This window comes from Chrysochloris asiatica, unplaced genomic scaffold (assembly GCF_000296735.1).
Source record: "Chrysochloris asiatica unplaced genomic scaffold, ChrAsi1.0 scaffold00052, whole genome shotgun sequence".
NCBI lineage: Eukaryota > Metazoa > Chordata > Mammalia > Afrosoricida > Chrysochloridae > Chrysochloris > Chrysochloris asiatica.
In genome coordinates, this window is record NW_006408570.1 from 13498181 (window position 1) to 13520563 (window position 22383).

At 43.2% G+C, this 22383-nt stretch overlaps 1 protein-coding gene across 1 annotated transcript; it reads left to right on the top strand.

Moving 5' to 3' along the window:
- Positions 1-757: 757 nt before the first annotated feature.
- SERTAD2 (SERTA domain containing 2) lies at positions 758-22004 on the top strand. Its single transcript, XM_006862960.1, has 2 exons — positions 758-836; positions 21022-22004. Exon 2 carries the CDS (start codon positions 21026-21028, stop codon positions 21965-21967), a length of 942 nt encoding a protein of 313 aa, XP_006863022.1. The 5' UTR covers positions 758-836; positions 21022-21025; the 3' UTR covers positions 21968-22004.
- Positions 22005-22383: the final 379 nt, after the last annotated feature.

Sequence of the window (22383 nt, forward strand, 5' to 3'; positions counted from 1 at the left end):
GGGCAGCGTGGGCAGCGTGGACACAGTGCCTCGAGGCCAGATTTTTGCGCGCCCCCCTCCCCGCCCCCTGTTGATCGGCCCCAAGTTGACGAATAGCTCAGATGTTTGTCATATTTGCGGTCGCGCGACTCAGCGGGCTGAGAGCGCGCTACACTCGCCGCCGCCTTTGCCTTTGTCACCACCGGCTTCGTCATTTACTCGACTATTTTCTGGAGTGTCGGGGGATGGCTGGTGATAGTTCTAGCTCTCTGGCCCAAGTGTCCTTTTCTTTCCTCCCCTCTCCTAAGCCTTAAGAGAAAATAAAGGGTGCGCCGGCCGGACCGGGAGCGGGGAGCTGTGGGGCGGCGCTGCTACCGGCACCTCCTGTACTCCGCCTGCTCCTTCCTGCTCCTCCAGCGGCCGCAGCGCGGCTCGGCAACGATCGCGCCTCCCGGGACCGCCCGGGAGGGGGCGGGGCGGAGGGCGGGGCGGGGCCGGACCGGGGCGGGGCCTGCGGAGCCCCCGGCCGGAGCTCGCGGGAGGCTCGCTGGCCGCACGTCACTCCCGCACGGCGAGTGCTGGAGCACGAGCTGCCGCTCGCTCAGTCAGGGCGCCCCCTCCGCCCGCCTCCCGCTTCCTCCGCCGCCGCCGCCACCGCCTCCTCCTCCACCATTGTATAATGCTCCGTGCGCGCAGGCGGAGGACGGTGGAGTCTTAGCCCGGGTCTCGCCTCCAGCCCGCTCCCCGGCGCCACCCTCGGGCCCCCGGAGCGGGGGAGTCCGCATGGAGCGGGTGTAGCTTGAGGAGTGGGCGGAAACCCCTCCTGATGCGTTAGTTCCCAGGTGGAGCTGCATGTGGTAAGTACTCCAGGCGCCGGGCTGCAGGGGATCCTCGGGTACGCGGGGCTCCGGGGGAAGGGGGTTGGCGTTGGGAGCCAGCCAGGGCCGGGAGGACGGCGAAGGGCCCGGGCGCCCCCGCGAGAGGAACCTGGGGCCGGAGCAGGTACGCGGAAGGGACGCGCCCTGGACCCAGAGCTCGGGCCCGGGAGCCCGCCGGGTCTGCGGTCAGGTCTGCTGGGGGAAGGGCCGGGGCCGCCGTCGTGGGCCGGGGTCAGGAGGGGGTCGGAGCATAAGCGAGCCGAGCAGTTGGGCGGAGGGAGCCGGGAGCTGTCGCCGTTTACAGCTGGTGTGCGTGTGTGTGTTGTGGCGGTTGTGTTGTGAACATGCGAGACTTTTTTTTTCAAGCCTTGAATGGCTGGCGTGAAGACGGCTTCACTTTGGAGTTCTCTGGTCAGGTTTGCAGTCAACTTGCTGTAAAGTGTTTCTGTGAGTTTCCCTTGTGTTTTTAGCGTAGAAGCATCCCTGTCCCCCACCTTTCCCCCTCTACTTCCAACGCTGTATTTTCCCCTGAGCGCCCAAGTGAATTGATTTTGGATATGTGCGTGTATTAAACTTCGAGTCTCATTGGTTTTTTAAATTAGAATTCTACAAGTCATCTTTGTGGTGACCGCCTGTGACTAAAAGGGAGGGGGACTGAGGGGAGCCAGCTGTCCCAAGCCCTGGACTTTGTACCATTTAGGTAAGGGTTGCTGTCAGGGGGCCATTACATCTAGAGAAAGTCAAAAATTGTTCTCACAATTTTTTTCTTGGCTATGAAATAGTTACCTCTCACTAATTGAGCTGGGAGGAGAGCTCATAGTTTTAGATATAATTTGTTTTAGGATGATTTCGTGCTTTCAAGTTGGGTAGTTTCAGGATGTTTCCGTATGAAGAAAGTAGGTTTTTACGAGCACTGAAATGGGGAGGGGCACTCCTCTGGGTGAGTGAGATATTGAGTCTCAGCCTATAGCGGCGTTTATTTGAATAGAATTGGGCAGCTCCAGTCAGCCTTAAAGACAATAATAAATGTTTTCAAGCTTTGTTCATGAAAGGCCTTTTTGATTTCCCAATGTATGTTAAGAAATGTCCGTAATGTGTGTAAAGAGCCTAGGCCACGGAGCCAACGGGAGAATCATTGAGGACCAAGTGTTGAAAGTAGCCTTTGACAATTAGGAAATGGCTAGTCTCTGACAAGAGTGGAGTGGGGCCCTTGGCTCCACTCAACCGCCCGCGGGGGGACCTGACTACCTGAATGCTCTTCTGGATTGTTTTGCTGATCTGGGTAGTTGCTCAGCTAACTAAAGACAACAGCTCACCCCCCAGAACTGCCCTTCCTCCCCATAATCTATTGGGGAGGGTGAAAATACCCATCCTGAGCTCTCAGCTTCTGGCCTGAGGAAGACTACTAGCTTGTTCACGGAGCTTTGCTTGCCTGATCTTAGGTTTTTTGATTTACTTAGATATTTTATATACTATTATATAATTGTTTGTTTTTCATCAGGTTTGGAACCCTTCAAATTTAATTTTACTTTTTCTCCCTACTCTTCGTTAAAATGTGGAGAACCATATTGGTGTCAGGTGAGAACTCAACGGAAATGGATTCGACAGCGTTTATCTTTTTCTATCCTTTTTTTTTTTTAAAACACTCAGCTCTGTTCCTTGCTTCATTATATAACAGGTAGGAGAGAGGACTCACATTTTATAATGACAACCAGTATACTGCAGGAGTGTCCTAGGGAACAGTTTTATTGTCAGGCGAGTGTCACTGCTTCTTAGGTAACAGCTGCTCAGTCTTGTTTCCCTTAAAGTACTAAGAGGAAGGATATCAACTTAGATTTAGAAAATCTGTCGACTCCTGTTTGCTGATTTGCTCCCACTTTAAAGCTTTTTTTTTTTTTCCGCCGAGAAGCTGAAATAGAAATTTTACTAAGTTGCACTGAAGTATTAAGAATGAGCATAGCCAGGTAGCACGTATTCTGGTATTTTAGAATTCACTATAATTTGTGTGGAGACTAATAGCTTTTATACATCTGCTATTTTAAACAGACCTTAAAAGGCAAAATAAAAGTTACAACATGATAGAAACGGTTGTACACACGCTCACAACAGCGTGGGACAGTAAAAGCTGTCTGAATACAATTATATAAACTTATTTCTATCAGTAGCATACTACAAATTAGCAGTAGCAGATTATACTACCAGTTTGCCCTCAGTCAAAATATTTTATTTAAACTTCAGTAACTCGGGAAGGTAAAAGTTGCAGCAGAAACTTCTAGAGATTTCTTGTCTGTGATCCTATTTAAAGAGCACTGGCAAAGGATGAAGCTTTAATTCATATTTAGTGTATGTCAGAAAGCTCAAGGCCCTTTGTCAATATTTATAGATCAAATGTGCAGAAAAATCAACTTGCAAAAAATATTAAACTTTTTTTACTACAGAAACTGCATGTATATTGTTGTGGCTTAGACTGCAGGAGATAGCTCTAGTTGAAATAGTTTCTTGGCAAAAAAAAGAGAGAGAAAGCTGTGTCTGATAACGTGAGTCCAAAGATCAGAGCCTATGCTAAAGGCATCAAAGGGCAACATCCAGTCCAAGTGAAAATGGCCTTGCAATAAAGGTAACATTCGCGCTCTACAGATCTTTCCACTAATTAATACTGACAGAGCATGGGCATCTAAAAATCCTGTGAACAACACACTTGCACAAATCACATATTTTCTTCGTACTGCTGATATTTGTTCCTTAAAACAGCTGAGCTACGTGTAAGCTAGACGTCTTATTTAAGAAGTGTGTGGGTATTTCATTTAATCTTTATATTTCTGAAGGAAACAGCTAGTAACTTGAGTTGCCATTTGTTTTTTAAAAATGGTTGTCTCAAAATGGACAGTGCAGTTGATATCAGTGGTGAACTTCGGCCCCTGGTTGCAGATGCCTGGGAAACCCCAGTGAACACGACTGTCCCCGAGTACCCATCACTCATTGTGCGGCGGAGCAGTGTCTCTCTCCATTAGCACTGCATAGCAGTTCATTCTTTGTATGAATCTGTGAATGGCATATGTCAGGCCAGTAAGAAGACCTTCCTATTCTGGCTATTAAAGAGAAGTCTTGTTTTTTGTGTGTGTACAACCCTTTCCTTGAAGATCATGAGACAAATAATATGCGTAGCTACCTAAAAATTACCTTTGAAATACAATAAAAATATCAATATATTTTAAAACCTAAGATTTCTAATGGAGTAAGACAGACACTGATCATTTGCTAGAGTGTCATACCTGGGCAGTGTAAAAACTCACTCTTGGAAATAATGCTCTCTTTTGTGGTTTGAGTGGGTCCTAGCTGAGAAGGGACCTGTTTGTTCTTTCTTCTGAGTCTTCTGTCCACCATTGGAACTTAACTCCCAGAATTCACTGAAGCAACTTCCAAATTTTATTTCTGACTTTTAGAAATAGAAATTCAGAATCACATAAGTTGGAACCTTACACTCCTTGCAGTTTGGGGTTCAGAATGGAGTTGGCCTCTGCCCTCCTGCTCAGCCGCCTGTCCCGTTTGCCTCCTGTCCAGGACTGGCTGCATGGACAAGGGGCAGGGATGGCATGATGAACAGTGAGTGTGCCTGGCCAGGACCACCACCCCAGTGAGAGGGAGCTCTGTGGATGCATAGGGTGGGGGAGGAGAGGGAGAGCATATCTGGCCACTGAACAACTGCTACAGCAGGTCTGACTAGTTTTAGGTGCCCAAAGGCAGCTTTGTTTCTCTATAGTAACTCCAGGTCGCTGCAGACTTACATTCTGAAAATGAATTCATGACTGCATTACCTATTTTTTTTTTTTGGGGGGGGGGGTGTCTCTGTGCATAATCTGTAGCTTTGCAGTTAGTTAATTCTAAGATACCCCCAGTTCCAGTTCTCCTCACAAAACCCTTTACAACTGCAAAGATATCAGCTAAACCCAATATTTTTTCCAAGGGGTGTTTTACATAGACTCATGAAGAAGGGGAGAGATCCTGGCTCTTAAATAAAGATATTATATACAGTCTCTTTTAAGGTGGCCTGTATGAACTTGTTGGGCAAAAGTAAAATGTACTCCTTAAATATGCCATGGTCAAAACATATATTGCCACTTGCTGCAGATCAATCTTTAGCCTCTTGCTTTCCTTTCTGGCTGGCTGCTTATCATTCCACACCACACAGCCACTCGGGCTTCCAGCAGACTGCTGAGTACCCCACCCTTGTGTTGAAAAGTGTTGCCAGAGCTAAACTCAGGGAATCACCCCTGAGGACATCACTACCCTCGGACAGGTTTGCATAAAATTCTAGCTGATGAGATAACAAGGTAGTAACTGTTTCAAACTTATCTTCCCATTTTATAATACGTGATACAGATTTGCTTTTCAGATTTTTGAACTTTAATTGAGCAAGTTCCTTGTGTACTTCTGTGTCTCCTGTGCTGTCGTAGAAACCTGAGTTGGTGTAGGAACTTGAACACTATGGTCTGTGGCTGATGAAGAACTTGCTGCGCGAACTCTCCGTGATTAACCTGGGCAGGTGTTAGAATAAGCCCATTGGCAGGTGATAGCTACTTTATTTTAAATTAATGATTCTTAGTTGTCTGACAGACACTGGTTTACAAATTCAAATGTGGATACATCAGCTGACACCTGCCTCTTTATGGTGGTGGTGGTGGTGATTGTATGCTACTGAGTCGATTCTAACTTTTAACAACCCTGTGTAGGGTTTCCAAGGCTGTAAATCTTTACTGGAGCAGAAAGCCTTATCGTCCTCCCACGGAACAGCTGCTGGATTGGAACTACTGACCATGCAGTTAGCAGCCCAGCTCATTGTGCACTACACTACCGAGCTGCCTCCTTAATATTGCCTTGGAGATAGGTTGATATGAAAAGAATATTAGGAGATGACTTAGTTGGGTAGATAGGGGAAAGACTTTCTTAAAGATAATTGAAGTCTCAAGAGTTAGTGTCCTTTGAAAATAGTTGCTACATTTAGTGTTAGTACCCTGATTATTTTGATTGCACTTTTCATAAAGTCAGTAAGTCATCAATACAGAGAAGTCTTCTGTTAGAAATGCATTTTTATCTCAAAATAACCTCAAAGTAAGTTTCTAAAAATAAATAGCTGCCCTATTTACAAAGTATCATCCAGTGCTCCCAAGTTTAGTTTGTATCCTCATACCCATTTCTCTACTTTTGTGACTTATTCAAGTATGTAAAGTTTAAATTAACTTCGTTAAAGCTTATCACTAGTTTACCTACTTACATGGGACATTGCCTTCCTTTTATATGCCTCTAATGGAGTCCTGGAATGGCTCTTTGGGTCAATGCGTCAGACTGCAAAGTCATTTGAACTGCAAGGTCGGTAGTTCAAGCTCACCAGCTGCTCCTCGGAAGCCCTATACAGCGTCGCTATGGGTCAAAATTGACTCGACAGCACTTAACAGCAATAAGTATGTCCCTATCATGCTGTACCTTACATTTTTATACTTATCTGTCATGCTGTAGAAATGGGGCAATTTTGTTCTCTTAAGGAATCCAGATTTAGACCACACAATGTTTAGTTTTACTCAGTAAATAACGAAATAACATTTCTTTAATTTTCCTCTCTAGATTGCATATGGAAGTAAAAGATGAAATACGTGTGTGAGGACAGTTTTGTATTGTAGTAGCATGTCTCCTTTTAAATGATTTTCCACTCTGAAAATTTGGGAAGCAAAGAAGATAAAAGGCTAATCATAACTTTTAAGAAATACTCCATAAATCATTTCATGATGTAGCACGCTTAATTTTTATTTCTTTTAGTAGGAAGTAGTTGATTAACAAAACTTTGAACAAAGCCATTCTTTTGTTTTAACTAAGGTACAGTTTTACCATTCACAGAATTGTTTTACAAATTATACTTGATTTAATGTGACTGCTTTATACATCTGATGATTCTTATTTTTTAAAAAGTTGTTATGTACTTTAGGCAAAGACTTTGGTTTCTAAGCAAAGCCTTTTTTTTTTTTTAAGGTCCCTGTTTATTAAGGGTCTCTAGTGTGAGGGGAAAAACAAAGTATCTTTGGGGAAAAGATGGTACAAGAGAGTTGAAAGGAGAATCCCATCCAAGCAATTATAAATGCAGGGAAAGAATATTTCCCTTATGAATGGGGTGGGGGAAGGGCTTGACACTCTTCTGAAAAAGAAATTTAAATTTAAGAACTCTTTACTTGATAGTTAATGAGGTTTTAAATCCTAAATGGAAAAAAATTTGCTCCTGACATCTCAGTATTATAAAGTAGCATGATTGTTTATGTAATTATAATGTTGTTGTTAAGTGCCATCGAGTTGGTTCCGATCCATAGCGGCCCTGTATAGGGTTTCTGAGAAGCTGCTGGTGAGCTTGAACCGCCAACCATGACATTCAAACTAGCTGTGCAGTTCAGTGCATTAATCCACAGCACCACACCAGGACTCCATATAATTATAATAATGTATTCGATGTAAATGGTATTATAATATGTTCACATCACAGTTACTATGTTTCAAATGGAAAGTTTAATAATAGCTCATCTGTTAAAGTTATTATTGAATATACATCATATAGATTTAATTTGTAATTCAAATAGAAAAAATAACAGTAACTTATTTCATTCTCTGGAAGGTTAACTACTCTACATTTTACAAATAGATGGCTCCTCCCCAGTATCCTTTGTGAAAACTTTTTCCACATAACTGCCTGAAGCTGTATTTGTTCAGTGGAGGTAATTTGCTGTATTAAGAAACAGTGAATTATTGGAGGTTTCTATACTGATAAAATTCTTAGTGCTAAACTTGAGACTTATTGTGATGTTGGGAGTCCACATGAAGAACCCCCCTGGAAACTCTAAACTCTTGGCTTCTCCACGCCCACATCTCATGACTTAGGCTTGTGTGTTTGTTGTTTGTTCTTTCTCACTTCCAGAATCCTCCAAGGAGTTTAACCACACATTTTGAACCATCAGTGTTAACTTTTATAAAGGCAACAACCTTTTCTACACACATTATTTTGAGAGTTTGAACCATAGCTTAATATAATTTAGTCTGGTCTTGGCAAGACTCCCAGCTTGCTTAGCAGTGGCCTGTGGAGACCTGAATTTGGGAACAATCTTGGAAATTTGTATAGTTAGAGTTCTATTAGTAGAAATTGCTGTGAAGGGTCTACTTCAGGGTTGCCTTGTTGCTCTATGATGCCCCCTTGTGGCTGGTTATGCCATTCAGTCTTAGAGTTAGAAGGGAGTTCCTACTTGTACTGGGTATGCTTGTTTACATAGAGCATTAATAGCTTCTGTGTGTTAAGTGTTTTAAACTATTCTGTTAATATAATCGTTTTCATTGTTGATATATATAATTCATTGTGCTTATTAAAGGGGAAGAGTATAACCAGTTTTAATAGTTATCAACACTCTGTTGATCTTGGTTCATCTACATGGACTTTATAAAATATATCCTGGAATATTTTCACACAAATTTACATGACATATTGGGTATATTTTGTTAAATTTCAATTGAGAACTGTATAATTTTTCTCAACCTTTTACTTTAATTACCTTTGTGTTGCTTTTAAGAACTCTCTGGTAAAATGAAAGAGTTGTTTGCTTTTTTTTTTTTCTTTTTTCTTTTTTTTTTGGTCGCTAAAAGGTGGTTAGTGTCCGTAACTTCCTGAGAGTTAGGATTAAAACCTGAAATTCCCAACAACAGAGGGTCAGGTCAGTAAAACAGTCAGTAAGACAGAATATTAGAAATACTTTACACTGCTTAACAGTTACTTTACATAAAGCGTATTTTTCTTTCTAGATGTTTATTAACAAGGTCATAATTTATTCCAAAGAAATAATTTACTTGAAAAATTCCTTCTCAGAATTTGGCTTGATATTGCTTATTAAATGCATTTCATTGTCAACGTTTAGATTTTTAATTTCCTTCTCCCAAATTATATCCGACAAACGGACAATATTGAAAATTATGTTCAGTCTAATAGCAGCATGTAAAAATACTGAGAAAAAATGCTTGACTTAGTTAAAATGTGAACTTTCAAAAACAACCCAAACAGTAAAACTTTCTCCTCTTAATTTACTTAGAGGTTAACTTCCTGGCCAAATTTCAGCTATCTACAGGCTTTAGGACACTCAAGAAAAGTCCAGAAGATTATCACTGCCCATCTCTGTCAGAATGCTGTTTCTGATCATTAATAAACCGCTCTGCTGTGTCACCCCGTGGGCCTCCAGTCGGCGGGGGTGCAGCAGGGGAGAGCCAGGAGGAGGCACCGGGATGCAAACAGTGGTATCAGGTTACAGGTTCAAACTATCTCTGGAGCACAGTTAACTGGCTTGATCTAGTGACTGGCTTTATAATTACATTGCCGATTTGTTAGGGAAGGCTTTGTCTTACTTACCAATTAGCATGGATGTTACTGCAGGGACCTGAAATCCTGGAATGGAGGGGGTTGCGGAGCGCTGTGTGTGTGTGTGTGTATGTGTGTGTGTTTCAAAGGACTTTCCTGACCTAGGTGACTTTTGGTGTTCTGCCCCTGAAACTCACCCTTGTCTTTTAGGAGTTCTTACCCTGTCTGTAAATAAGCACAGAAGCTGTCTCCCCATTGGAACTCTGCCCTATTCCATCCATTGCCCTGGGCCAAGGCAGTCGTTCTGGCATGTGACTGTACCCGCACCTAGCCAACCCAGGTACCCACCCACCTTCCACTGGAGGTAGCTTCAGCTGAGGACTCAGGTGGCCTATTTTTATTAGCTTTCCCCTCTGATTCTACCAGCATCACCAACTATGTGATCTCAAAGATGAGAGGGTGTTAAAAGCATCGGAGACGTTATCAGATTTCTTAGTCATGGGTGTTTTATTAAGGTGTAGTATTTTATCAGTGGCCAAAGTTTCTGAGCAAGCCATAGCTTCCCCCATTGAAGCAGGATTCCTGCATGTGAATTGTTGTGCCACAGGCTGACTGTAGACCCTGGGGTAGTTCTCATTTAGAGGAGAGTCCCTTCCAAGTGGAGGCTCTCCCTTTGAATCATTTCAAAAGCAGGATCCTAAACCTCTCATACACACAGCTACTGCCTGGTGAGGAGAGAAAGAGCAATGTGAATATTCTATAATTCAGAAGTTGTCCCAAAACAATCTGGCCCAGCTTTGAGCCAGCCTCTCCTTTTGTCCCATACTTTTGTCACACAAACATTTTGCTAAGGGCAAAAAAGTCTTTCTTCTACCACTATCCCGAAAAGAAACTGAAGGTGTGTGTTTCTACTTTAAGGGCTGTGGGTTTTGTCCACACACAATGTCAGTGAGGAGATAAGCCTCTGTCAAGAGTCCTGCTGTGGCTCTGTGGGATAAACACTGAACTGCCCACCACAAAGTCAGCAGTTCAAACCCACCAGCTGCTCTGGGGTAGAAAGATGCTTTCTGCTCCAGTAAATATTTACAGTCTTGAAAGCCCTCTACAGAGGTACCATGAGTCCGATTCAACTCAATAGCCGTGGGTTTGAATAGCCTTGTTTTAAGACTGGTTACATTATCTTGTCGTACTTTTTCCCCTGCCTTTAAAGGAGTAGATCCACAAGGACAAGTCATTGCCCAGGGGTGGTTTTCAGTATCAGCATTGTCTTTATGGGTGGGGTCCCCACTGTGCAGCAACCAGAGGTCACAGTGGATGGTGTACTGGAAGAAATTATGGGTATCGTTGCTTCAAGCTTTTTTTAACAATTCATATTATTTTCCTTGAGACTGCTAACTCATTTTTTAAAACATTGTTATTAAAGTAAAGCCTGCTTACAGAAATGTGCATAAATCCTAAGGGCACTTGACCAATGACTTAGCACACAGAAAACACCAGTGTGTTCACCACCCAGATGAAGAAATAAACCATACCAGCTCCCCAGAAGCTGCGGACCCTCTAAGTAACCACTCCCTAACCACTAACACCATAGCTTAGTCCTGCCTTGTTAATGGAATTAAAATGCCACCACAGAACTTAACTGTGAAGCCTGCTACAGCCCCTGAGAAGGAAAAACTCTGAATTTCTAGTTGTTGGTATTTACTAGTACAAAAGGCAATTGGATCACAGTCGTGACAGTGTAAGCAAGCTGCGAACTGATTGGGCTTTCAGCTGTTCTGAAGTGCCCCCTAATTTGTGTGGCAACAAGCATCCCTTCCATCCATGTGCTACTGTGCTGAAGCCCAAGCCTGCCTGTGTTCCTGGGTGTGCACTCCCCTGCCCTTCAATGCCTTTTTGGTCATATAGTCAGTTAATGCCTTCCGCAGTCATTTCTTCTTTACAGAATTTGGAACGGAGCTGTCAATTGTGATCCCCTTTTAAAGAGCTTGACTTGGAAAGACTGTCCCCTGTCAGTGTTGTAAAATCCCTCTCTGTGGGGTGGTGGTGGTTATGTACCATGGAGTCGGTTCCAACTCATAGCGACCCTGTACAGGGTTTCTTTGGCTGTAAATCTTTACGGGAGCATAAAGCCTAATCTTTCTCTCGTGAAACAGCTAGTAGTTTTTCAAACTGTTGACCTTGAGGTTTGCAGCCCGATTCATAACCACTTTGCTACCAGAGCTCCATCTCTGGGGTGGTGGTCATGGTGGTTAAGTTCCATTGAGTCAGTTCTGACTCATAGCCACCCTGTATAGGGTTTCCATTGAGGGGCTGGTGAATTTGAACCACTGACCTTGTGGTTCAAACCAGCCTTACTGGGTCCAGTGCTTTATCCCACAGCACCACATTGTTGATGGTTGTTGTTGTTGTTGTGATGGTTAAGTGATGTCAAATTCAACTCACAGTAATCCTGTATTGCAGGGGTGGGGAACTTACAGCCTGCGGGCCATATGTTGCTGTTGTGAAGTGCTATTGAGTCAGTTCTAACTCATAGTAACCCTGTCCTTGTGGTCCAGTGCGTCATCCCACAGCACCACACCAGGACCACAAAATCATTTGGTATGGCCCTGCCAAAGCAATCACAGTTCCAGCCATCACATTGTTGTTGTTAACTGCTATGGATTGGTTTCCACCCATAGTGACCCTGTGTAGGACCTTTCGGGTCAAACTGACCTTGCAGTCCAGGGCACTACCTGCAGCGCCACACCAGGACTCCAGCCCTCACATTAAGGGTGAGTTAATTAAATGTTTGACCAAATACAACTGGCTAATTTTTAAGTTGATAGTTTTCTATGGCCCATGAATGAAGTTACAAGTATAAGGGTTTCCAAAGAGCAGCTGGTGGGTTGAAATGCCAACCTTGTGGTTAGCAGTCCAGTGCTTATCCTACAGCACTTTAATGACTATTATTTAGAATGACTTGAGTTAAAACAATGCAAACTTGGACTGGCACACAGTCAGAAAGCATCTTCACCAGAAGGCCAGACCTTCGGGAAGATTGCGAGGAGGGAAGCCAGTGGGGTTTGAATGGTACAATTCACACCCTTCATGTGGAAGACTCAGGTTCGATTCCCAAATGGTGTGCGTGTTATATTGTTGAACAGGTTTCAGCAGGGTGTCCATACTGAGACTGGCTAGAAAAAGGACCTAGTTATCTGCTTCCAGATATCAGCCAGGGAAAACCCTGTGGGCCACAGCAGTCTGATCTGCACCCTTTAGGGCTGTGGCAACTGCAAAGTTGGCAGTTCAAACCCATCAGCCACTCTGTGGAAGAAAGATGAGGCTTTATTCTCCCTTAAGAGTCCTGGTTGCACTGACCTGCAAGGTCGTCGGCAGTTCAAGCTCACCAGCCACTCCTCGAAAACCCTATACAGAGTCGCTATGGGTCGGATCCGACTGATGGCACTTAACAACAACAAAGACTTACAGCCTCAGAAATCCTATACAGGTTGGCTGTGAGTCAGGATCGACTCACTGGCAGTGGGTTTGACCTATGTTTTATGGTGCCTTCGCATCTTCTCTAATTCATAGTGACCCCATGTACAATGGAATAAAAACACTGCTTCATCCTGCGTTATCCTCACAGTTGTTCTATGTCACTGAAGTTCTTCCATTTTAATGACCCTCTGCCAACCATGCTGGTCCATCTCTGGGTAACATGTCTAGAGGATGAAAGACAAAGCCTCATCATCCTCACTTTTAAGGAGCCAATCTGACTGTATTTCTTCGAAGACAGATAAGTTCATTCTTCTGGCAGTCCATGACATAATTCTGTGTTCTTCACCAACACCATAATTCAAATGTGTCATTTCTTCTGTCTTTCTTTTTCATTAACTGGCTTTCGCATGCACAGAATAGTGATTGAAAATACCATGGCTTGGGTCTGGCACGCCTTAGTCATCAAAGTGACAGCTTTGCTTTTTAAGATATTAAAGAGGTCTTTTACAGCAGATTTGCCCAATGCAAAAGGTTGTTTGATTTCTTTCTTTATTTAACATTTTATTGAGCTTTAGGTGGAAGTTCACATAGCAAATTAGTTTTCCCAATCAATAGTTCAAGCACAGATTGTTCCATGACACTGGTTACAATTCTTGCATTGTGTCAGCTCCTTCCCTATTTCCTCCCTTGATATTCCCCGTTTCCATTGGTCTGGCTTCCCTGGCCCTCCCTGTCTTCATATCTTTGGTTTGGGGCAAATGTTGCCTTTTTGGTCCTGGAGTTGATTGTTCTGAGATGTTCATTCTTCATGGGTGTTTTGTTTATTTTATAATTCCTTTTATTTGACTGGAAGATGGCTTCAAGTAGTATCTTCAGTTTCAAGTTAGAAGGTTGTCTCAGGACAGTAATCAGTGGGGCTTCTCTAATCTCTGACTAATAAGTCTGGTCTGGGGTTTGAATTCTATTGAACTTTTTTTTTTTTTTTAAACCCATTCTAACCTGCCTTGTGTGTGGTCTTGGTCAGAGTGGTCAGTTGAGGTAGCCAGGACCACCATCTAGTTCTGGTCCCAGGTTGGAGGAGGCTGTGGATCATGTGGACCATTAGTTCTTTGAACTAATTGCTTCCTTGAGCTTTCGTTTTTCTTCATTCTCTTATGCTCTAGACAGGAAGAGACCAATAATTGCTTATTAGATGGCTGCTTGCAAGCTTTTAAGACCCCAGACGCTACTCACCAGACTAGGATGTAAAACATTATCTTTATGAACTGCTTTGCCAATTGCTGTGGATAGTGGGAACTCTTGTATCAATCTGAGAAACTGTATTTTAACTTTGAAATTGAACTTAAAACATCTTAATTCTGCATGTAGTTTTTTTAAAGTCAGTTATCAGTTACCATCCAAAAAATGCTGTTTGTTTCTTTTTTCTACTTGTTTAAATGATGACATCTAACAATAATAAGAACACCTAGGGTGGTGTAAGATAAGCATTGGACTGCTAACCTCAAGGTCAGCAGTCTAAACCCACCAGGCACCCCTTGGAAATCCTTATAGATTGTTGTTATGTGTTGGAAATGACTTAACAACAACAATAAACAACAAAATACAAATACAGAAGACCTTGGAAATCAAAATTAAGTGTGTACAGGTACCCTAGACTTACACACAAAAGGACCAGATGGGGAAAAGCCTGACTTGAGGTTCTCAAAGTGTCAGCAGCACCTAGTAACTCGATGGAAATTCAGATTTCAGGCCCCATCCCTAGACCTGCTGAATGGAGGGAGACACTGGGAGTGGGGCCCAGCAATCTATGCAACAAAACCCTCCAGTTGACTGATACTTGCCCAAGTTTGAGAACTAAAGAATAAGAAAAGGCATTCACAAAAGAATTTTCTGAACTGGAGCTTTTCCTGCCTAGCATCTATACTTCAGATTCTAGTGCATCAAGCTACTACCTCAGAGATCTGTTCAACTCTCCTCTCTCACACTTCCTTCCCATAATACAGTTCATGCTTGGGACACACATTGTCTTTATTACAGTTCTTCTCTGGCTGGCTGGCCCTTTTAAAATAAGTCTTTTCACTTTCCATTTATCATTCATTCATTTAGTAACTATTTATGGTTCATGTCTTCTGTGTGTCAGTTCTGTCATACACTAAGGATGCAGGATGAACAAAACACACAGCCTGTACACTCATGGGTCTTACTGTCAGGGTGGGACAGACATTAGGAGACAGTCACAGCTTAGATGCAGATTTTAAATGGTGGGATTACAAATCCTACTTCAGTAAATCTTCCCTGGTCACCCCAGCGCCTAACGATCCTTTTGTGGGAGCCACTCAGGAACTCTGAATGGTGACATAACCACGGTCTTCCGTTTTTCTGTTTCTTTGTTTCCTGAGGAGATTCCTTGGTGCTGTTGTTAGCTGTTCTTAAGCTAAGTCTGACTCAGGGTGACTCCGTGTACAACAGTATGAAGTGTTGCCTGGGCCTGGGCCATTTTCATAATTGTTAGTGTGTTCAAATGTATTGTTGTTAAGTGCTGGTTGAGTCAGCTCCTACTCACAGCAACCCTGTAGAGTGTTTCTGAAGAAGGGCTGTGGTTAGCAGTCCAGTGCTTATCCTACAGTACTACACCAGGACTCGTAGCCACTGTGTAGTTTGAAGTGCCTTCCAAGCACCATATCAGACAATCTTCTGTTATGATTCGTTGGCTAATTTTCAGAAGTAGATCACCAGACCTTTCTCCCTAGTCTGTCTTAGCCTGGAAGTGCTGCTGAAATCTGTCCACTATGGGTGATTCTGCTGGTATTTGAAATACTAGTGGCATAATTTCCCACATCACAGCAATATTGCCACCACAGTATAATGGGACTCGTGGTGTTAGCGCCGAGGGTTAATGTGCTAAGTTACAAAGTCAGTTTGAACCACCAACTTGGTGGTTTGGCAGTTCAAACTCACCAGCTGCTCTTTGGAAACCCAGTACAGGGTCTCTATGAGTCAGAACTGACTTGATGGCACTAACAACAACAACAACAGTATGATGACGATCAAAGACCACAGCCTTCAGGATGGATGGATTGCACCTCAATGTGAAGAAAACAAAAATTCTCACCCCCGGACCAATAAATAACATCAAGATAAATGGAGAAAAGATTGAAGTTGTCAAAGACTTTTTGCTTGGATCAACCATTAACACTCATGGAAGCAACAGTTAAGAAATCAAACGAGGTGTGTTTCATTAGGCCAATCTGCTGCACAAGACCTCTTTAAAGTGTTCAAGAGCAAAGATGTCAGTTTGAGGATGTAAGTGCTCCTGACCCAAGCCATGGTATTTTCGGTCACCTCATCTGCATGTGAAAGTTTGACAGTGAGTCAAGAAATCCACAGAAGGATTGAGTATGGTATTAGAGGAAAATATTAAAAGTACCATGGACTACCAAAAGAACAAATAAATGTATGTTGGAAGAAGTATAGCCAGAATGCTCCTTAGAAGCCAGGATGGCCAGACTTCATCTCTCATACTTCAGACATACGACAGGAGGGACCAGTCCCTGGAGAAGGACATCATGCTTGGTAAAGTCACGCTTGGTCAGTGAATAAGAGGAAGACCCCCAACAAGATGGATTGGCACAGTGGCAGTAACAATGGGCTCAAGCGTAGCAGCAGTTGTGAGGATGATACAGGACTGGGCAGTGTTTCTATTGTACACAGGGTCACTATGACGGCACCTAACAACAACAACAACAGTGCAGTGTGGCAAGTCGAGAGACATGTTATTTTTGTTGGATTTTAGCATCATCTCCCCAACAGATTGTATCTTCTGAGGTAGGAGCCCTGGTGGCATAGTTGGTTAAGTGTTGGACTGCAAACCACAAGGTCGACAGTTCAAACCTACCAGCCACTCCACAGGAGAAAGCAGTGACTGCCTGCTCCTATAAAGATTTACAACCTAGGAAGCTCTGTGGGACAGTTCTACTCTGCCCTAGAGGGTTTGCTATGAGTTGAAATCGACTTGGTGGTAGCTGGTTGAGGAGTTTGTTTCTAACAAATTTATTGGGGTAGGATGGTGGTTTGTCTCAAACCAGATATTAAGAACCAATGAGTCTGTAGAAAAGTGGCTGTGACTAGTTACATCTGTATAAGAGGAGGGAGCTGAGCTCAGGTGGTCTGAGGTGATGTGTAGTTTGCAGGAGCCCCCTCTTGATTCCTCCATGTGGAAGGTCTCTCACCTGCCCTAAAGCTCAGGGTCTCTTTGGGGTATTGTCTGAAAAATGGTAAAGATGACGTCTATTTAGGGGCTTGGGTCTTCCTGAATTGTAAGGCAGAGACAGAGCAGGGTATCAAAGCCTTGGAGTGATTTGGGAGCTCACTGAATCACAAACCTTTCGTTTCTGTGAGTTCCAGCTCATTCCCCCCACCCCCCCACCACTGTCACCTGGGCCTTTCCCTCAGTCTCCTAGCAGCAGAAGGAACCCCTTCCTTTTTCCTCAGTGTTGGTGAGCTCCGCTACTGCTTCCTCTTCCAGCTGCATCCTAGTGAGGCCTTTTAAAAGGTCACGTGCCCTCCTGCTATCCCTCTTAAAGAACTATTGTTGTTTCTTAGCATGGCTGAGGAAACAGGATTTTGAGGAGCAGCAGGCCTAGCTGTGGCCAGCCTGAACTTACAGCCCCAGAGATCCCAGAAGAGGCTGGCATTGTTTGACTTCTTACTCACTGTCTTGCACTAAAACAGATGCATGTATTTTCTTTTCTTCTTTAAATTGTGCCTTTAATACAAAGCCCTGAACGAGACGCACACGTCCCTCCACTCTGACTCAGCCGCTCTCAAACCTCGCGGTTTGAACCTTCCTTTGACTGCCTTTTCAGCTAGAAGACTGTACTTTCTAAACATAGTGTGTTCAACAAACATTCAGAAAACTTGACTTCATTTTTAAGTAAAACTGGGGTAGATTGTATGCTGTTAGATTTTTATTACTTTCTATGTATTTTTCAGTAGAGTTAGATTTTATATCAGGATGTTGTGTGGGTCTGTGGAGCCAGTTTTGCTTCATAACATGATATAGAGAAATGAAGGCCAACCTGCTTTGAGATATATACTATGTCATGGGTCCTTATTTACACATTTGAAAGGCACAAGATTCAGTTTGTGTATCTATTCCTGCACACAGATCCTACTTACAAGGGACCTCCTCCCTGCTCTTCCGGGCAGCATTACAAATCTCTTTGTAAATCATTAGGATTACCACACAGCTATGAACAGCTGGTCATTCTTGTATTGGAATCTCTCTGAAAGTATCTCCACATTTTCAACTACTGGAATTTTGCTGAATACCTATAACATTGCATGTCCAGTGAGCTTTTTACATCTCTATCTGAGCTCTGTAGATTCCGTTCAAAGTTGTCTTGTCAATTTCAGCAACAGATCTTTAAAAGACAGTTCTGTGTCATAGTGACTGACAAAAAAGGTCATACCTGTCACCTCTCCTCCAGAAAACCAGCAGAAGTTTAGTGGTGGTGATCTGATTTGTTTTTATGTTTATATTTCAGGATAATGTTTCTCAAACTAACCGTAATGGCCCAATTTCTTGTTTTGTTTTGTTTCAGTCCTTCATCAACTGTTACTTTTATAAAAGTAAAATAATTGCTTATAAATGAAATAAAAATACAAATATGTTGAAAATACAAAGCTTATTTTTAAAAATTAGATTTGATAAGCATACAATTAGTCTCAGTTTGCTATCAAAGTTTAAAATTCTCTAATATCTGCTTAACCTTATATCATCACAGTCATCAACAGTTCACAGACCGGCGCCATCTATGGACCACAGAGAAAGGCTGTTTAAGAGTATGTGTGTATGTATTTGTGTATGTGTACACACACACTTTTAAGTGAAACGTGTTGGGCATGATCACATTATTTTGCAACAGCTTTATTTAAGAATTAAATGCACTTTAGTAAGCACTTTTGTGAATGCGGAATTTTTCTGTAAGTATTTAAATACTGAAATTTAAGTAAATACAGATAGTATAATTGTGAATACAGTTTTCTGTTTCCAGACACAGTTGTCCAGTAACACTTCCTAATACATAAAGTAGAAGATGTTTTGTAATGTGAAGTGAAATCACCTCAGCTCTGATTTCATTCTCACCTCCAGTTGGGCAGCGATACTTTAGAGAGGAAAGGTTCTCTGCCAAGAATATATACAAAAGAGACTTTTAGGATTAAACAGAGGGAAGCATTTCTGTTATGTGAGATGGTAGATAAATGAGTTTGTTTATTATACCTTCCTGGCATCAGAATAGTTAATTACTTGCCTGATCTTTGTACCTGGTGATTGACAGCCATTTTCTTAATGTTTACAAAATGAAGGCGAATGTTTCATACCAGTAACTCTACATTCTTCATGGTGGTGTGGTGGTAAGTGCCTGTATAGGGTTTCCAAGGAGCCACTGGTGAATTCGAACCGCCGACTTTGCTATTCAAACCGACCTTTCGTCCAGAGAACTATCCTTCAACACCACACCCAAGCTCCATATTCTTCATACACATTAGCAAATAAATGCTCAAGCTAATTCTGACTTTGCTAGATTGCGTCAATCTTCATGTTTCTCTCCTGAAAACAGGCAAGCTCTGTGATCACTCGCATGTGTGCCTTCAGGGGCAACTTGGTTTTCTTGAGCAAAGTGTTGGAAGTTCTGTGGCTCTTATATTATGTTTAGCCTTACTCTTTTGGGAGGAGATATTTAGCCCGTTGAAAGCCAGGCTTTATGCATCTATGGAATGCTCGATACTGTCTAAGACGGCATAGATTTGGAGTGAGGTAAGAAAGAATGAGGTAAGATCAAAATCAGCTGTAGCAATTCACTAAGCGGCAAGGAGAGTTTAGAAGGAAAATTGGATAATTGCAAAGCAATTGCATATATATGAAGAAATCAGAGTGAGTCACACACTGAGAGAAGATTAACACACCGAGTGTGAGTATTGTAGAGGGTGAGGGAGCAAGCAGTTGTTAAGTTGATGTCAAGTTGGCGCGTGGTGGCCTCATGTCTAACAGAATGAAATGTTGCTTGATCTTGTGCTGTATTCAGAATCACTAGTATGTTTATTTGGCTTAATTAGAACCATAAAACCTGGCTTGGACATCATAAGATCAGCTGTCTTTTTTAAAAATCAGCTGTCTTGATTAAATGGTTAAAAAGTAAGGTCTTTGTGGCAAAGGCTAATAGCTTGATTGAGATTGTTCTGTGTAGAACATAGGAATTCTGAAAAGGAGGCGATGGAGAGGAAGAAGGCCCCACTGTCCAGAAGGTGACAACCCAATGATGGGTGTCTTCACTAAAGCCAGAGTTAGAGAGGAGGCAGCCTCAGTGTCAGGAGAGATGACAAGGCAGAGGTTCTTCATGGCAGTTTTAAAATTCAATCCATTACCACATTCACAAGATCTAAGACAGGAGGGCTGCCGTTTCTTTGAAATATATCTGTAATCTCTGGAAGAACGGTGTGTATTTTGTTATGAAATATTTCAGGTACCCCAACAGCAGTGCTTGTAATCAGAGCAAATTACTTTTAAATTAATCCAGTTGCAGTCATACATAACTGTATGTAGTGAAATTGGGCCAAGGAAAAACTTGGGCTGGAAAATAACAAAATACACATTCCTCTGCTTGGTTCTAAAATGAAACATGGTGGCAGCTCAGTCGCTGCGGTCATTTAACACAGGCCAAGTGCTTCACCACATGTCACCAAACAGGCAGAAAGGCTTTGTGCATAATGAGGAAGGAAAGAGCATTTTGAAAGCGCACACAGTTCCACCAACATTGTACATTTTCCCCTTCTCCAACAGGGTTCTTTTAATTTTTCAAGGTGTGTCTAAGCTGTAGTTTATGACATGTATATCTGTGTAGGTCACACGATGTAAGTGTGCTCTCGGGCTTTAAAAATAAATTTATTTGGGGGAGGGAAATTGAACCTGCATGTTAATGTTAGGCATGCGAACGCTAGCACATGAGCTGAGAAAGTAAAAATCACTGTTTCCATGGCAACTCTTAACTTGTCTATGTTGGACACATTTCTCAAGAAACATTTACCAGACTACCTAGTGATAAAAATTGCTCTGTGGGCCCAGGAAGGTGGATGTCCCAATTCTCTCTCATTCAGAAGAAGGTTTTCTCTCAGTGAATTCGTCTGTTCTTCTAAATGGCACGGGGGACAAGGAACTGAAGTCCAAGTCCTGTTGACCTCCAAATAAGCTCTTTTCTTCATTGTGGAAATTCGTTTTTGTGTGATTGATTCCGTTTCTTCCTCTCTCCTTTGCAGATATATGTTGGGTAAAGGAGGAAAACGGAAGTTTGATGAGCATGAAGATGGGCTGGAAGGCAAAATCGTGTCTCCCTCTGATGGTCCATCTAAGGTGTCTTACACCTTACAGCGCCAGACTATCTTCAACATTTCCCTTATGAAACTCTACAACCACAGGCCCCTGACAGAGCCTAGTTTGCAGAAGACTGTTTTAATCAACAACATGTTGAGGCGGATCCAGGAGGAACTCAAACAGGAAGGCAGCCTGAGGCCGGTGTTTGCCCCCTCTTCTCAGCCCAGCGACTCGCTGGGTGACAGCTACCGAGAGGCCCCACCCACCTTCAGCCACCCCGCCTCCCTGCCCGCCCACCCCTGTGACCTCGGAAGCACTACTACCCTGGAGGCCTGCCTCACCCCGGCCTCTCTGCTTGAGGATGACGATGACACTTTTTGCACTGCCCAGGCTGCGCCTGTGGCGCCCACCAAACTGTCCCCTCCAGCTCTGGCTCTGGAAAAGGACAGCTTCTCCTCAGCCTTGGACGAGATCGAGGAGCTCTGCCCCACATCTACCTCCACAGAGGCCCCAGCAGCCGCCACTGACAGCTCGAAAGGGACCCCAAGTGAGCCCAGCACCCCGAAATCCGAGGGACTCTCAGAGGGCCGGCCGGACGACTCGAAACTTATAGAGTCTCTCCCCGGCAACTTCGAAATCACCACCTCCACGGGCTTTCTGACGGACTTGACCCTGGATGATATCCTGTTTGCTGACATAGACACGTCCATGTATGATTTTGACCCTTGCACGTCCGCATCGGGGACAGCCTCCAAAATGGCCCCGGTGTCGGCCGACGACCTCCTGAAGACTCTTGCCCCTTACAGCAGTCAGCCCGTTGCCCCAAGTCAGCCTTTCAAAATGGACCTCACAGAACTGGACCACATCATGGAGGTGCTGGTGGGGTCCTAAGACCTGCGTGCCCACCCAGACCCCGCAAGTGCTCCCACGGCCCCCACCACCACTCTCCGCACTGTGCATGCACCCTGGCTTGCCTTTTTTTTTTTTTCCAGAGAAAAAGAAGATTTTACAAAAGGATCACACTAGTTTTTGCTTTGAGCAGAGTTGGAGTGCCTTCGTCTAAGTATGACCACTTGTAATATGCTTTTTTTGAGTGGTTCCTCAGAGACCTGCTACCCTGGTCTAGGAAAGAACAGTGTTGTGCTGTTGAATGACACCAACAATCCGAGTGAAGCACAAGGGTTAGGTTGGGAAAGCTGTACGTTGCATGTGCATATTTGTCTATTTTTTCTATAAGTTTTATTGCAAGAGGTTAAAACAAAGAAAAAAAAGAAAAAAAAAAAGAATATATATTATTTAGATAATCT